This window comes from Anabrus simplex, chromosome 3 (assembly GCF_040414725.1).
Source record: "Anabrus simplex isolate iqAnaSimp1 chromosome 3, ASM4041472v1, whole genome shotgun sequence".
NCBI lineage: Eukaryota > Metazoa > Arthropoda > Insecta > Orthoptera > Tettigoniidae > Anabrus > Anabrus simplex.
Window position 1 is genome coordinate 9,483,359 of NC_090267.1, and position 18,495 is coordinate 9,501,853.

At 38.0% G+C, this 18,495-nt stretch overlaps 1 protein-coding gene across 6 annotated transcripts in view; it reads left to right on the top strand.

Annotated features, from left to right (window-relative positions):
* The window catches only part of LOC137496890 (gastrula zinc finger protein XlCGF57.1-like), a 79,803-nt gene that overhangs the window by 12,732 nt on the left and 48,576 nt on the right, over window positions 1–18,495 (top strand). For 4 of the 6 annotated variants that reach the window (XM_067142467.2, XM_067142466.2, XM_068226913.1 and 1 more), the window contains exon 3: window positions 9,383–9,463. The exons of the other annotated variants lie outside the window; for them this stretch is intronic. In XM_067142467.2, coding sequence (XP_066998568.2) covers window positions 9,383–9,463 — 81 coding nt within the window. The remainder of the gene's footprint in view (window positions 1–9,382; window positions 9,464–18,495) is intronic. 6 annotated transcript variants of the gene reach the window in all.

Here is an 18,495-nt window from a genome sequence, read left to right on the forward strand (position 1 = left end):
CGCGACCCACCGATCAGACCCCAAGTGAACACGTAGTATTGCGTCTTGCCGAGTTTTTCATGAATCAGGGAAGAAGTGTGCAAAAGGAACAGGACAATTGAAAGGTGTGCAATCTGTATAAAACTAGTCTGTGGTTAAGTTCACTTCAAAGGTGACCAAGCAAAGTGTGCGTGCACAGTGCGACAAATAAGTTGAAAAGCAGAAAGTGACATTGATGCAGATATGCACAGTATATAATGTAAACTAAAGTGTGTAAGAAGAACATTTTGTCTTACTAGTGTACTTATTTGTTTATTTATTTATTCATAATAGTGTTCAAAAGTCATGCATGATAATAATTAAATTATGGTCTATGATGTTTTTATACTCAATTCGAACCTTTTTCTGGCACCAATATCCTCAAGAAACGAATACGTCCTACTATCGGTCAAAATGACCGCTTCGGTAGAAGTAGGTAGGAAGAATGTTTGGTAATCCTAGTGTTAATGTCTCAGTCTCCCAAATGTTTTCGTGGATCTCTGCCAAATTGTTGAGAGTCTAAGTGGTATGTTCCGAGCTGTCAGTGGGGAGATGGCATGGAATGACATCAGTAGACAAATAAGTTTGAGTGGTGTCTTTATAAATAGGAAAGATCGTAATATGAAGATAAAGCTGGAATACAAGAGGAAAAATTGGGGCAAATATTTGTTTATAGGAAGGGGAGTTAGGGATTGGAATAACTTAGCAGGGAGATGTTCAATAAATTTCCAATTTCTTTGCAATCATTTAAGAAAAGGCTAGGAAAACAACAGATAGGGAATGGTCCACCTGGGCGATTGCCCTAAATGCAGATAAGTAGTGACATTGATTGTCAGCCTACTTCCATTGTGCAGCTACTTCAGCATAGTTCAGGCTGGGGCCTGTTCCACGAACGCACTTTGCATGTTTGCAACTTTGCACTTTACACTTTTGAAATCTTGCAAAGTGCAAAGGCTTTCTGTTCCACCATGATCTAGGTATTACTTTTCAATTTCTTTGCAAAGTGAAAAGTCTTTGCGTATGAGTGAACCGATCATGTTTATTCCATGGTGAAACTGTATAATACTCCATGATTTTAATACTTTATTTTTCGCGGTGAATTTGACGATAATTGTGGTACCGGCAGTTTTAAAGTTTTGATCATGCGAAAGAAAGAAAATTACAAGAAGCTAGCGGTGTTAGAAGTTGTCAAGGAGAAACGGGACATTCTTTTTGGCAACTTCAAAAATAATCTATCACATGATAAGCGATCCGCTTGGACTGAATTTCTAAAGAAAGCTCAGTCTTTGCAGTTAGCTGGAGCCGAAAAATCTTGGACGTACGCGAGGGATAATCTATTTGGATTATGGAAATGTCGTGCACTAGTAAGTAAATATTTACGTTTTCATTAAATGCATTAATCGAGAATATATTGCTTAAATCAATTCGTATAACGTCACATATGTCGATGCAGCATGTTACATAAAATTGTAATGTAGAAGTGATTGAAGAATATATGTAATGATTTCCTCTTACCTATATATCACGTCTCAAGCATTAAATCCTTGCTTTTAGGCAAAAAGAGATAATGCGAAGAAAATTGGAAGTGAAGGAGGGAAAGATAAACAATTGGATGAGGTGGATGCTGCTATCTTTGACATCCTGCAGAAAGATTCGGCCGTTTTAGATGGGCTGAATCTTCCTGAAAGCTACATGGAAGATCAAGCGACCGTGGAGCCAATGCTGACTCCTGCTGAACTTCCCAGTGGCGAAAACCTTGAAAACCTACAAAATACACCTAGGAGAAAGAAAAGGAAGCTGTCGAATTCCCCGTGTCCTATTGCTAACATTGAAGAAGATACGGTGACAAAAAAACTGAGGCAGGAACTTCTCCGTGTGGAAATTTACCACAGGAAATTGCAAACCCTGAAGTTGGAAAGGGAATTGGAGATACCACCATCAGAATTTACTAGTGACATTGCGGCTTCTGCTTCGCAGAATTTTGTCTATAATACAGACGAATACATAGATTACATAGCCAATGAAAGTACTGAGTGATTGATTTGAACTTAAATTTCATGGTAACATGTTTATTATGTGTAGATTTGTAGAAATATAGTATAGTAAATAAAAATTAATGTTACTAATATAGAAACAAACGTGTGATGAAAACTGTTCCACACCTCGGCACAGGATTTATTGTCAGCAGGAGAATTATTGATTCACTCACCGATTTCAGCCTTCCTAACAGCAGGGTCTCGATGCTTAGCTTTCGGAGTATGGACAACGTACACACGCTTGTGAACGTACATGCGCCAATTAACCGGGCAAACAAGAAAGACCCAGAAGGAACAGACAAATTCTGGGAGGACCTGGAAGATGTTATATCAAAAATTCGTGACAAACACACAATCATTTTGCTTGGAGACTTCAATGCCCAGATTGGCAAAGAAAGGAAATTCCAAAATATCGTTGAAACTATCCAGCCCACAGATGAACCAACCGAAATGGGGAAAGGCTTATAGAGCTTTGTAAGGCATTCAATCTTGTTCTTAAGTCAACAGCCTTCAAACATCTACCAAGAAAACAAAAGACATGGATATCACCAAATCCTCACTTAGGGGAATTTCAAATAGATCATGTTGCCATTGCATGAAAAGCAACACAAGAGATCCAAAATGTTAAAGTCCTGAGAAGTGCTAACCTTGACTCAGACCACTATCTATCCAAGATCAAAATTAAGCTTTATCCAAGAAACACCAAAGGAGTTAAGATAAAGAAAACTAGCAAATTTGATACAGAAAAGCTGAAAACCAGCAAAAAATTCACTCAGAAACTTCATTTTTTGGTCAGAGGAAATTGGGAACGACTGAAAAATGCCATTGTTGAAACGGCTGAGGAGACAGTATTGCTAAAGAAACCAAAGAAGCATCCGTGGTGGACTCAAGAATGTGATGAAGCCATAACACAAAGACAAATCGCTTGGCAAAGATGGAATTCCCTGAAGAATCCAGAAAGATATGAAGACTTTCTGGAGGCTAGGAAACATGCAGCGAAAGTGATCCGCCAAGTAAAGCGTGCATTTGACAAAAACCAACTGACACAGATCGAGCAGGACTTCAATAAGAATAATACTAGGGATTTCTATAGAACCTTCAAACACAACCTCACCAAGTACACTCCACCAAGTCTACACTTCCGAGATCAAAATGGAGAAGTTGCCTACAACGACAAGGATAACTGCCAAATCTTGGCTAAATATTCTGAATCTCTTCTTAACTGCGAAGAACCAGAATCAGAATTCACCTTTGAAGAATCCAGACATCCCAACCCAGACTCTTCTCCCCCCACAAAAGAGGAAATCAAACAGATAATTACATCATTAAAGAACAACAAAGCACCTGGAGAAAATGCGATAATTGCTGAACTCCGGAAGGCTGCAGGTGAAAAAGGCGATCGATAAACTAACTGAGATCATTCGTGAGATCTGGGAAACAGAGAAGATCCCAAATGATTGGACAGCAGCCCTGATTCATCCCCTACATAAGAAAGGTGACAAAACAGATTTAAACAACTATCGTGGCATCTCCCTTCTCGCAGTAACATACAAAATTCTCTCCAAAGCCCTTCAAACTCGGGCAGAAGAGCAACTTGATTCACAGTTGGGTGAATACCAAGGAGGCTTTAGAAAAGGACGATCTTGTGCAGAGCAGATCATGAACCTTAAGTCTGTCCTGTCGTACCTAAAATCCAGGAATAAGAATTTCGTAGTTACTTTTGTTGACTTCCTAAAAGCCTATGACTCCATAGACCGACACGCTCCTCCGCATTCTGAAGGAAATGGCCTTAGCCAACAAAACGAGAGCTATCATTCAACAGACCGTAACCAGCACTACGTCCAGAGTGAAATTCAGGGGAGAAATTTCGAACGTCTTTGAAATCAAGACTGGTGTTAGGCAAGGGAATGGACTATCACCGCTTCTTTTCAACTGCACTCTGGAGAAAATCATTTGGGAATGGCTCAAGGAGTTGTGCAAGGAAGAGGTTGAGAATGGCCTTAGAAGAGGATATAAGAAATATGATCTTCTCATAGACTGCCTAGCTTTTGCAGATGACCTAGTGATCTTTTCTGATTCCCTAGATACTGCTGAAAAACAAATTAACCAACTGAGAATCCAAGCAGCAAAAGCTGGCCTCCAAATCTCTTTCCAAAAAGCAGAGTTTATAACCAACATCAAGCCAGCCCCCAGAGAGCTCATTGTGGAACAGGGAAAAATCAAGCAGGTGGAAAAGTTTTAAGTACTTAGGCGAGTGGTTAGTACCTAACAACTCTGAGAAAGAAGCAATCATGTGCAGAATCAACAAGATGGAGGTGGCATATCAGCTGTCCAGGAATGTCTACAACAAAAGATTTGTGTCCATCAACGCCAAGCTTAGGAATTATTGTTCGGTTGTATGCCCGGGAGCACTGTACGCAGCAGAATGCCTTGCAATGAACAGAAAAGGTCTGATGGAGACGCTAGAAGCCAAAGAAAGAAAAATCCTGAGAAAGATTCTTGGGCCAATCAAAGAAAGTGGTGAGTACAGGAGACGACACAACAGCGATCTGTAGCAGCATATGGAGAGGATAACGGACACGGTTCGGGAAAGGAGGATTAATTTTTATGGCCATATAGCACGCATGAGCGCACAGAGACAAACCAATAGGATCTTTTCCTACTTTCTTAACAAGAAAACCAAGGGACCCTGGTTTATCGAAGTTGAAAAAGACCTTCAAGAAATAGGAATCACACTCGGAGACATCCAGAAACGTGCTCCTCTCCAGAAAAAGCTCCAGGGATACAAGAGGTTCCAAGAAAGGCCAAAGTTGAAAACAGGCAAGAAGTGGACTGATGAAAGGAAGGAGGCTCACAGAACGAGAATGCGTGAGTACTGGGGAAGAATTAAAGCTCAAGGATGCAAACGGTTGAAATAACGTGGTCCACAGCAGGCCGAAACGAAGAAAGAAGAAGAAGAAACAGATATTATTATTCAGTTCAGTTAGTAAAATACCTCAATAACGAATTGAGTTTAGCAACGGCGTCTAAATCGGGTGTCTCATCATTTCCAGGATTGGGGTCTTCATTTTCATCCATCAAGGTAAGTAAGTCTTCTTCATTTTCTCTTCTAACCTTACGTGCAATATTATGCAATGCAATACACGCTAAGACCACCTTTTCCGCTTTTGTTGGACATAATCGTAAGTGGTTTAAGCAGGGAAAACGTTCCTTTAAAATTCTGATACTGTTCTCAACAATATGCCGTGTCAATTTATGTGCCTTGTTAAATCGTTGCTCAACAGCATCGTCAGGATTTCAATTAAGAGGGGGTATTAGCCACTCTTTTAGTCCATAGGCACTGTCACCTAATATAACTGCTCCTGGGAACGGCCTCCAACCTGAGTCAAAACGTCTACATACGGCAGTGTTTCTTAAGACCCTGGAATCGTGCACGCTACCTGGCCAACTAGCATTAGCACTATGTATGACACATGTTTATTTATTTTATTTGTTGACTGTTGTGGGTGTGCTAAGTACCAACTGATGAGCCCAACTTAGCACACAGGGGTGAAACGCTGGCAGCCAGGGATGAGTTAGCTGGAAAATTTATAATGCCCAATACCAGACCAGTTCTATTGGTATTATAAAATTACTAATTCGGGACAAATATTTCAGGTTCCCTATGGGTAACATCTGTGTCATCTGATGGCCAAGCAGGCATCAATTTTTGGTAATTAGTCAAAATCTCTCATAGTGCATTGGCACTGCCGGTGGCTCCAAGTAGCCTACGCAGTATCCTTTGTTGTATGCACTAGCCATGCGTCTGGGTGGGTGTGCTAAGTACCAACTGATGAGCACAATGTAGCACACGGGGTGAAACGCTGGCAACCAGGAATTAGTTAGCTGGAAAATTTATAATGTCCAATAACGTACCATTTCTGTTGCTATTATAAATTTACTCATTTGGGACAAATATTTCAGGTTCCCTATGGGAATCAACATCTGTATCAACGATTATGTTGTTATTGTTTAAGTTAGATTTTAGTGTCATGATTTGTTTTGTGAAAGTAGGATTAGGTCATCCTTTCATTTCTGTTATGAAAGTTGGGTATTTCTTTTTGACTTCAAACCTGTTACAATTTTGTAAATCGGCCGTCTATTTATTTAAGTTAGATTCGACTTCTGCTACTATGGTGATCTCATCTTCTATTTTTTGTGAATGAGGCCAATCAAATTTTGAACCTTTATTGAGTAGGTTCATCTGATTATCCATGAAGTTTGTATCTGATAGATTGATTGTGGTGGGAATGCTTTTTTAGATCAGAATTAGGATAATTTGCCCTATTGTTAAGTTTGTTTGAATTTAATTTGTTTTCCTTTAAGTGGAAGCGTTAGTTATCCAGGGTTTTCTGTTTCATGTCCAAAACGTCAACAAGCTTTTCTGTTATACAATTTTGGATAGATATTCATTATAGAGGAGATAATAGTTGAGAAAATTCCAAGTGTGCACGTATAATTGCAAGTTTAGAAATGATTTCTTCCTGTAGAGTAACTTAATTTCACTTTTCAGCCCGATCTCATTTATTTTGTTCTGAGTATCAGCTACGTTTGGATTGTATATGTTATTTCTTTCTATAGATATTAAAACTGTAGGTACTAACTTAGATTTTAAACCTTCTTTCAAGAACCAAACATCTTAAAAACGTAGCTTTCTTACTAGATACCTTGAACATGTCAATGCTGCAAAAGTCAATAAACATTCTGCTATGAGTGTTCACATGAGAGAATCAGGCCACCAGTTTACAACTACAGAGAAAGACTTAAAAAATCATCAAAAAAATAAATAGAAAAGGGAACATTACTGACAAAAATAGAAAATATTTGTATTCAACTAGACCACCATTTTCATTAGGAAAAAGTTTAAATCACAAAATTGAAATAAAATTTAGAAACTCCTTTACATGAACAATTGCCTAACCAGGCAAGTAGGTCGTGCGGTTAGAGGCGCGCGGCTGTGAGCCTGCATCCGGGAGATAGTGGGTTCGAATCCCACTGACGGCAGCCCTGAAGATGGTTTTCCCATGGTTTCCCATTTTCACATCTACCTTAATTAAGGCCATGGCCACTTCCTTCCAACTCCTAGGCCTTTCCTGTCCCATCGTCACCATAAGACCTATCTGGGTTGGTGCGACATAAAGCAAGTAGCAAAAAAAAAAAAAAAAATTGCCTAAAATTTTACAGACACTTAACCTAGAGAAAAGTGATTTTGCTAAAGCTTTTATCCCCAAAACAACCAGTATTCAAGTAACATTAATGAACACAACCCCTCTCTGTACCTCCTCTACACTCTCCCCTCCCAAAGCCACACCTACTAACATTACTCCGACCACCCGTACTCCCTCCCACCCAGCCCCTCAGTCGTACAACACAAGGAGGAGACGCAGAAGAACAGGCAGTTACTACACAACTTTAGTAGACAACACTAGACAGACAAGCAGTAATAAGAGGGGTAAGTGACGTTTCCTTAAGTGCACACTCAACTAGTAACACTAGACAGACAAGCAGTAATAAGAGGGGTAAGTGACGTTTCCTTAAGTGCACACTCAACTAGTAACACAACATTCGACACTCACAAAAATCTTTTTTCTTGTTACAGACATGCCAACAAGTGATAGTCTATTTAACAACTTGTAGCTACATTGTTCGTCGAATCACGTCCCTTTTAACTACGCTCCATTTTAATTCATTGCTTCAAAGCTTTGGTCATTGATGTCAACAAATACATACTCAATCAACAACATTACCGGTCTCAAATCACTACAAAAGTTCAAACTTCTTAAAGACTAAAGTTCAACCTGTCACATGTTACAATCAACAAGGTGACAAAATCTTAGAATTTCGTTGACTCATCCTCAAAGGATAACAAACTTTTAGCCCGATCTCATGATTTAAACTTTAAATGTGTATGACCTTATCATAAGTTCTTAAGTTTGAATCACAAGTCATTCTTCAAGACTTTAGACATAAATGTTTGTAAATATTTGAGAGCAAACTTATTCTACCATAATTATAAATGAATGTATAATTATCGTCCTTTCCAATATTAAGTTCTAGTTAATAAGCCACGCTACCAATGATTCTGCCTTCTGTGATATTAGTAAATTAAGTTTAAGATTGTGAAATGTACAAATAGATTTTTAAGTCATTAGTTGTAAACATAAACCAACCTTTGAGAGTTTAGATTGACTGATGATGCGAGACATGTCCCGCTTATATATTTATATTAGTGGTGAAACACTAAATGTAATAACATTTTAATGTAATAACATTTTAATGTATTGAGTAGGTGGTTTAAAATAAAACATTATTTATTGTATTAAACTGACTTTCAGTGTGGATTAAAATTTGAGGTTAGTTACTTGTAATCTTCAGGGCTGATGACAGTGGGCTTCAAATCCACTATCTCCCAGATGCAAGCTCACATCTGCGCGCCCCTAACCACACGGCCAACTTGCCCGTTCGTATCGAGTGTAACAGCCTGCCTACATATTGGCAGGAAATAGCTGGGGAGTTAGATAAGTTTCTTCTTTAGCATGCCATTCCTCTGGTTCATACATTTTCTGATACTACTGATACCTAACACACTGGTTCATCATAGCATTCAAGCTATTCAATCCCTACTCTGAGGCACTGATTGGAATGAGCAGTGTGCGTACTTAATGGAATAATGGCAGAGGAGTTTTCACGGCTGTCTGCAGCCTGGCCATTCCAGCTCTGAAACTTTACACTGTTATATCGGCACTGTAGTACTGTTTTTTAAAAGTAAGAAAATGTGTGGCTTTTCATTTGATCGAATATTTTATGTGATAAGATTGCTTTTAATCGTTACTTTCCTACTGATGTTTTTGTAATGACCTATGTTGACTTCAGATAGGAAAACCTCAAGTCAGTCTTTCTGAGAATCACGTAGCGAAGTACGGGTACATCAGCTAGTAGTTCAGTATTGGTAATATAAAAACATGACAGGTTTGGCCGTGTGTCAAGGTGACCGTGTGTATAGCAAGGTCGTTATAAGTATACTTATACTGTAATTACTGTCTGTGTAGCAGGAAATCCTGTCGGTTCTTTTCATAAACAAGGTTTTTCTGGTTGTAAAACTTGTTGTGGTTTTGTCATATCTATCGTTATTGTGTACTGATGGCTGCTTGTAGAGGGAAGACTATAAAATGTCATCTGCATGAGAGAACTTTCTCAAGGCATCTTGTCCAGATTGAACACGATCAATTTTTAAGATAGACCACCAGATGACTCTGAAGAGTGTGCATAATATATTTACTTTCCTGCAGGAACATTTTGAACCTGAGTCAGCAGTGGCACGTTTAAAGGTAGAAACCAAACCAGAGTTGACAGAGCCAGGACCATCACAGGTAAACACATTTGAATTAATTGATCAAACTGATAAGCTGCTGCATGATAATGGAAATTGTGAGAAAACTGCTGAACAGATATAAGAAAGTGACCCCTCGTTGTAAGACATCAATTTGAAGATCCTTGTAAAAATACTAATTTGCACATTTTCTTACCCAGTTTTTATAATTTTTCGAGCACTTCCCTTAAGTCCAGCATGGTGTGTGGTATAGTTGTAAGGCTCTCCACTATGTGATGTGTGCCACCTGGTTTTGTTGTTACTAGGAGTGTATCAGGAGAGTTGCCAGCTTCAAACACGGTGTGTTAGCTCAAAGTTATTATAAGCTGTTGCTGGAAGTGGTGTTGGCTGTCACATCCCTGTATAAAAGTCAGTGCACTGGTAGTCCTTTTTGGGTATGGCCAATCTCATCTGAGAGCACTGAGCACAGGCAGTGTGAGCAACAAAAACTGCAGCATTTTTCCCCAGGTACCATAAAACTTTGATTTCCTTAAGCAATATTTGCTACACAATCCACTAGTATTTCCTTACCTCTTGCTCATTATTCAGTTTAAAGTATTCAACATCAGTTGTGTTACCTAGCTGGTGACAATGATTTTTGACATGTCAAATCTGTATGGTCTGACACCATGGTTAGGTGGCTTGAGTCGTGTTTGTTAATAATGTCAATCACTATTATAATGTTATCTGTCACAGCAAGAGAAGAGGTGGTGTATAATTTCTAATTCCTAATCTGCATCCATCGCATGGAGATCTTTATTTATTTATTTACTTATTTGCTTTGTTTGTTTGCGAAGTTAGCACTCTTGGTCCTCTCTTACACTTAACCACAGCATTAATTTAAAATATCCTGGTAACCAATTACTGTTTATGAGATAAGCCTTGAGCTGATTCTGTAGTGCTATTTGACAGAAGTAGACTGTATATTGGCCCTCCCTACCTGGTGTCTTACATAATTTTTACTCATTGACTCCTCTGATGAGGTTGGCGTTAGAAAGGGCATCTGGACATAAAAACTCACTGTGAAGATTTCTCTCTCTTCATTCCTAACTGTGTAAAGAAACAGGACAAGTGTTAGACACATATCCTCGGGTATCATCCTTTATCTTTCCTTAGTAAGGTTCAGTTGGTGAATTCAGCTGACCATTGTTCTATCGATGAAATGCTTAATTTCAGTTAACTACATTCAGGTCTTACACCTTTATTAGAGCCCTTCTGTGAAAGCATTGTGTGTTGAATGAAAAAGTAAACGTCTGTATGCATTTCAGTGGTTGTCTTATGGTAGCTTTAAAGTACGGTACCTGAACAGAGTCTTTTCAAATTCCATGTTCTTTATAGTTAAACAACAATCAAAGAAATGACTGTTTGTTGACATGTTAGGCATGTCATCGTATGAAGAGTTTTGTTTGGATGAGAACCTGTGTAACAGAAACCTCTCTGGGAACTGAGCAGTCGGAAGGAGCAAACAAGTAATATGTCAGGTCATATCTATAATCATAGGAACTCGTAAATAACGTGACAAGGCAGTGTAGGAAAACGGAAGAACAGAAACGGAAGACAAGGTGTGGAGTTTGTCATTGTCGTTTCAAGTCCCCCTTTTCTCTTGCTCTCTCTTCCTGTCATTATGTTTAACTTTCTTTATTTCTTATTTTCCTCCAGATCTACAGTATTTGCTACCTTTGATCTGTTAATGGAGATAAATGACAACGCCCAACCTAGACAAGCTCTTTCAATTTAAATTCTACCTAAATATCAAACTATATGCTTACACAATCAAATAGCACTAACTGAACAAACAAACAAACAAACCAAAATAATTTATCATAAAATAATCGGCTGATCTCCACTTACTGCACAGATACCAAACAAACCAACAAAACACAATAGTTACGCTAACAAAATTTAAATTAAATGAAGTTAAATTAGATAAAATAGGCAATCAAACAAACAAAATAGAGGGAATTTGAATAATTAATCTTCACCACGGCAGAATGGCCCCTGGCCAGCTCCTATTTGAGATCTGCTCGCCATAGTATTACGTCACTATAAAACAAAATTTAAGCAACGGCAAGAAGAAAACATTAAGATGTCATAATATAATGTGAAATAAAATAAAGCGGCAATCATCGGCAAATGGCATATGAAGGTTAAAGACTTTCCTATCTCTCCTGACTGGACACGCAAACCTTTGCACATTCTACTCCTCATACCATTCTCCCCGTTGACCTACAAAGGCTTGCTGATCCAGACTGAACATTTGTGTGCCTCATTCTGCTCACTACTCGGACTACTGCCCTGATACCACTTCACCTATCTCTTATCTTTCAAATAGATTTGTTTTAAAATGATATTTGTTCGTGGTGTCGACCTCTGCAGATCCTTTGCCACATTTACCGTATTTACTCGCCTATTAGACCTCTTTCTCTCCCACTTTTACAGCCAAAAATATTAAAGGGGGTCCAATATGCGATAACCACATAATTTTGTGCAACGAACACATGACTTCTAGATTTTAAAGAGCTATAAATTGTACGTGTAAACATTCTATACTATTATTTAACAAAGTTAGAATGTATGTAAGTTATACTGGCTATTTTTGTCGTAAGGCAGTGTCTCTAAATGTAAAAAGAAAAAAATGGTGAACACGACTTTTAGGCCTATGGTACATATAAAAGTCAGTTTTAGTTACTCATATCACGTCATTCGTTACATCTCATTAATTCCTCTGGTGAGGTTGACGTCAGGATGGGCATACGGCCGTAAAAACTCGCTAAGAAGATTCGTCTCACTTCATACTCAATCCTGTAAAAGAAAGGGATAAGGGTATCGTGTTATATATTTCAATACTGATACAAAAGAACTTAATGGCCAGTCATTTGTCTCTGTCAGTTCAGCAGTAGGCCTACGACACAGTAAACCTGATCACTGCTTTCATTTGAATTATTGCCTTGCAAGTATAAACCTCATTGTAGACCGTATTGGACATCAGATTATGAACTTTAAAATAAGAAAAATAGTTAACACCACCTTTCCATACTTAACTTTCCTCATATTTAGGAAATAAACATTACAACAGGCGTTGTGAGATGGGACATGTTTCGCTTAACAGTCGTAAGCATCATCAGCCGAAAATAAATCTTAGCCTAAAGTTAGGTCAGGGCCCCTAACCTTGTGTCATTAAAATATATGGTACCCTAAGAAACAACATTTACATTTAGGAAATCAAATAGGCTAAAAACTAGTGTGAAAAAATTATAAAACATTACAACATGGCTAAGAGAAAAACACACAATCATGTTGAAACAGAGGATAAAAACAGAAAGTACAATACAGAGCTGGTAGTGAAATAATTAACATCATTAGGGTATCATTGCTACCAGTCAATCAGAATGTTCAAACATAAAACAAGAGTGAAAATATATAAGTGTTCATCATGGCTAAATTAGAAAAAACACATAATCGTGTTGCCAGAGGTAAAAAACGTTAGGTACAACACAGAGCTGGCAGTGTAATAATCAAACTCATAGCTACCAGTCAGTTAATAAGAATGTTCATCATGACAAAAAATGATGATTATATTCTTTTGAATGAAGAAATAATTAAATCACACTCTTGTACAGATACGTGAGACGGGCAAGAGAAATCACATATTGTGGCAGACACGGAGTAGTAACACTTCAAACCGGAATTGATCACGCCTGAATCCGCTTCAATTTTACTGGGAGTCCAAGATCGAAACGGTAAAAAATAAGATGCCAAGTGCGTGAACTGAAATCTGAAAAATGGAAAAAGGAAAAAGATGTACTCGGGCCTTGAAAATAGGGTGTTCAAAATGTGAGTCAAAGATCGCTTACCTCTTATGTTGGATCAGCGTTGACCGGAGACATTAGCCGTTCAAGGGGGTCTGTTAAACGTATGCCCGCTGCTGCGTGTGTTGTATCTGTGAGCTTGCTTAGGCAGAGAGTAAGTTGGGGCGGGAGGGATAGGCGCAACAATGAGAGTGCTGGAAGCTGGCGGCGGAGTTGTATTATGGGGAGGGGGCAAGGTGGAATCTGTTATGATAACTGGAGGGGTATTTAAAGGTTTTTAATTGAAGATTTTTGTGAAATTGTAATGATTTATATTCAAAAATGTTTTTGCTAGTTGCTTTACGTCGCACCGACACAAATAGGTCTTATGGCGACAATGGGACAGGGAAGGACTAGGAGTGGGAAGGAAGCGGCCATGGCCTTAATTAATGTACAGCCCCAGCATTTGCCTGGTGTGAAAATGGGACACCACGGAAAACCATTTTCAGCGCTGCCGACAGTGGGGTTCGAACCTACTATCTCCTGAATACTGGATACTGGCTGCACTTAAGTGACTGCAGCTATCGAGCTCGGTATATATTAAAATTAGTGAGTAACTTGGGGACTTGTTCAATTAATGGGCTGTTGTTCTCTGGGATATCATAAAGTTTATTCATGAAATAAAGTCAGATTTCAACATCACCTCAGCACAGCAGTTATAATGAGTACTTCTGCTTGGGGGCGGAATTGGCCCTGATACATTGCGGGTTAAAATGTCTGCTTATGGTGCCATCATCTTCTGAGCCGGTCGTGAATATCTGGAAGGTCTCGAATATCTCGGAGGTCTGGATGGTCTAGGAGCAACCGTAGTGTTGGTTGTACCGTGGCACTGGGCATGAAATAGATCGTAAGTAACTGGTCTGCACAAATGAAATAATAGTTAGTAGTGGTCTGCAGTCAGTCGACTTCACAGTGGGATTCACTAATGAACACAGTTATTGCTGAGGGCTTGAATTGAACTCAAAATTACATCTGTGACATATCAGCCACAGAAAATAAATAAGTCACTTTATCAAAGTTAAATATGAGAACTCGGCTGAATAGTGACGTAGAAAATAAAATATTCCACTTCCAAATTTTACACAGTTCATGTTCGAATTAATTCTAGAAATAAATGAAACCAAAGAATTTGTCCTGGGATGAATTTAGTCCCGTTCACAATTAAATAAAGAAAACACTGTCCTTTTAGGAACCGTCCTGGGTTCAACACAAGAAATGTTAACTGTACCAGTTTATTTAACCACAGTTCTAAGGCTATGTTCTATCGTGAATATGGTCACTGGAAAATAAATCTTAAGTTCAATAGCACTGTTAAATTCAACTACTTGTGTCAGTAGCTTGTAACATAAACGCATAGTTTGTCGAAATGTTCTAACACCTTGGTAGAGTAACACTGTCACAAAATTCAATCGCCTGTACAGTTTGAAATACTGAATTATGTCTCGCGATTAGCACAGGTTTATCACTTGTCAGGATTAAATACAAAATTATGTACAGTTTTGAAGTGTCACGAACGACAAGGTTTTCTCACTTTTAGCATTCAATGTTAAATCACTTTGCGAAGTTTAAACACTGTCATTCAAATTCGATCATCTCCTGTAATTTAAACATCAAATTACATTGAAGTACTGGGTAGCGTAGTATCGTACTAGTTCGAATCACACTGTTCCTGTAAATGGTTAAACACCTTAACTGTTCACGTCTCAACACGTACACAACTTCCATTACCACATGCAAGCGATGCTGTAATACTTCTATGTCTTGTAGATGTGTTGTAGAATCAGAGTTCAATAGTACATGAACTTAAACTTCCATCGGAGATTCGAACTGGCGACTAACATCACGGCAACAGCATGACCAACAGCCGACCGACCGGCCTCGAATGTGGCACAAGGTGGACTGGCTTGACAAGCGAAATGCCTGCCTATTTATTCACTATCCCCTGGGAATTGTAATTGCTAATATCTTATGCAAATTTTAATGGATCTACATGAAACTTGGGGATTATGACTATAAAAAATTAGGCTACACAGTGATGTGGTTTATTTCTTCATATCATTAATCCATCTGGAAGAAATTAACGATGGAAAAGAATGGAACATTCTGTCTGACGTAATACAACCTTGGCCATGTTACAATGGTAATTTAATATAACAGATTCCACCTTTTCAATACACAATTGTTGCACTATAGGTTATATTACAACATATTAGTTAAAATGGTACCGGTTTCGACACGTATACAGTGTCATCATCAGCCATAGGTAAAACTAAGCAAGTAAATAGGTTTGCATATAGCAACAAAATATACAGGTTAAATAAAATTCGTAAAATTGTCACGTTTTAAAATAGTTCATATAAAATGTCCACAGATATCTACACGTAGACGGCGTATTAGTCTCATACATTATCTGGAATGTTTACTGTGGAATTTATACTTTGATATGATAAAAACCCTTGCGAACACATTAAAATCTTGTTCATGATACTGTATTGGGAAATAGTCCGGTCACCGCTGGTTGTAGAGTCTTCGTATTTTGAAGTTTTGCTGTTGGTATTAAAGTGTACATGTGGGTCCTATTATATTGTGTAGGACTATAGTTCCTCGGTTCAATTGGGACGTAAAACCTTGTTGCAGCGTGCCGGAAAGCTTATAGTGTGGAGAGGATACAGTATCATGAATAAGATTTTAACGTGTTTGCAAGGGTTTTTATCATATCAAAGTATAAATTCCACAGTAAACACTCCAGATAATGTATAAGACTAATACGCCATCAACGTGTAGATATCTGTGTGCATTTTATATGAACTATTTTAAATGTGACAATTTTACGAATTTTATTTAACCTGTATATTTTGTTGCTATATGCAAACCTATTTACTTGCTTAGTTTTACCTATGGCTGATGATGACAATGTATATGTGTCGAAACCGGTACCATTTTAACTAATATGTTGTAATATAACCTATAGTGCAACAATTGTGTATTGAAAAGGTGGAATCTGTTATATTAAATTACTGTTGTGATTCTCGGTTCAATACGGAACGGCCATGAAATTCATAACTTTAGACTTGGCCATGTTACTCAGTCGTCTCACTTCCTCACTGCTCACAGCTGACATGTTCGCAGGGGAAGCGTGTTCGGTGGGTAGCATAACTCCGCATACATCGGGGACTTTGCTTGAGAACCGTGTTACGGGTATAATATATATATATATCTTATATATATATTTATAAATTCAAACCTGATAAATAAGATTATTGGTAAAATGAAATCAAAAAATACTACAAATTTAATTCCAGGTAAGCCAAAAAGAATAAACACTGCCACCTTCACCTTCACCAACCCCGCCCATTACCAACCCATTTAAGAAGCATAACATCAGAATTGCCTACCGAACCTGCAACACTAATCAGAATATATTATTTAATTCCAACTTGGTAAATATTTCTCAGGACAAATTTTCTAACTCTGGTATTTACAGACTCAAATGCCCCCAGTGAGAATTTTCTTATATCGGACAAACTGGCCGCAGTTTTAGAACTAGATACTTGGAACATTATAATGCCTTGAAGCATAAAAAATACTCTGCCATGAGCAACCACATGAGGGATTCCAGCCACAATTATTGTACAATTGATCAGTACCTCCACATTATAAAATATGTAAATAAAAGCAGCTTAATGACTGGATTGGAAAATACATACATTTTCTTGGATCAACATTTTAATAATAATAATAATAATTTGAATGATGTCCCAGAGAACAACAGCCCTTTAATTGAACAAGTCCCCAAGTTACTCACTAATTTTAATATAAATTATTACAATTTCACAAAAATCTTCAATTATAAACCTTTAAATGCCCCTCCGGTCATCATAACAGATTCCATCTTACCCCCTCCCCATAATACAACTCCGCCGCCAGCTTCCAGCACTCTCATTGTTGCGCCTATCCCTCCCGTCCCAACTTACTCTCTGCCTAAGCAAGCTCACAGATACAACACACGCAGCAGCGGGCATACGTTTAACAGACCCCCTTGAACGGCTAATGTCTCCGGTCAACGCTGATCCAACATAAGAGGTAAGCGATCTTAGACTCCCATTTTGAACACCCTATTTTCAAGGCCCGAATAAATCTTTTTCCTTTTTCCATTTTTCCGATTTCAGTTCACGCACTTGGCATCTTATTTTTTTTCTGTTTTGATCTTGGACTCCCTGTAAAAATGAAGCGGCTTCAGGCGTGATCAATTCCTGTATGAAGTGTTACTACTCCATGTCTGCCACAATATGTGATTTCTCTTGCCCGTCTCACGTATCTGTACAAGAGTGTGATTTAATTATTTCTTCATTCAAAAGAATATAATCATCATTTTTTTGTCATGATGAACATTCTTATTAACACTAGAACCGCCGGAACATATTGTATACCTAGAACCACCGATGCGGTCATTTTGACCGCTGTATTGGAATTATAATTTTTATTCTAAATATGTATAGTAACTCATTGTCATACTTTCAAATATGTATTACTAAGTTTATAAAACATTAATTATGGGATCTAAAGCAGAAAAGAAACAAATTGTTTCATTGTATTGCAAATGTAATATTTTCGTAATTTATTACAAACACAGATATGTTTCTCTAAAACACACTTATCTTATAAACAAACATTGCTTTTACTTCAAATTCTTTTAGTCTAAACTGTAAAACAGTTATTACACATTAACAGAAAAGAAAATTACTGTGACATTTTATTTAGTGTAATTTATGACCTGAAACACGTTTGCCAAATCCACGTAACACACCATATTTTTGAAACACAGTCTTTCTTTTCCTTTAGTGTATTTGCACATGCTGATGCAATTCTGCGTCTTTAGAAGCAGGAACTACATACCACGACCTTAGTTATATCCTTTGAGCCAGAACCACACACTCGCTGTTTGCACTTTCTGCACGTAAAGTTTGTCTTATTCCTGCATTTCTTCATTTGGCATTGCCTCCTCTGTACATTTCCTTCCACAGGCTCCCTAAATTCGGGTTCTCTTTCCACATACTTAGGTTTCGATACCATGTACACCATACGAAGCTTTTCTGCTAGCTTCAGGATGTAATTTCGGCGACTGATCTTCTTCCCGGTCACTTTTTTGAAAATGATCCAGGAATTGATTGCTGCCGAGTCAAGA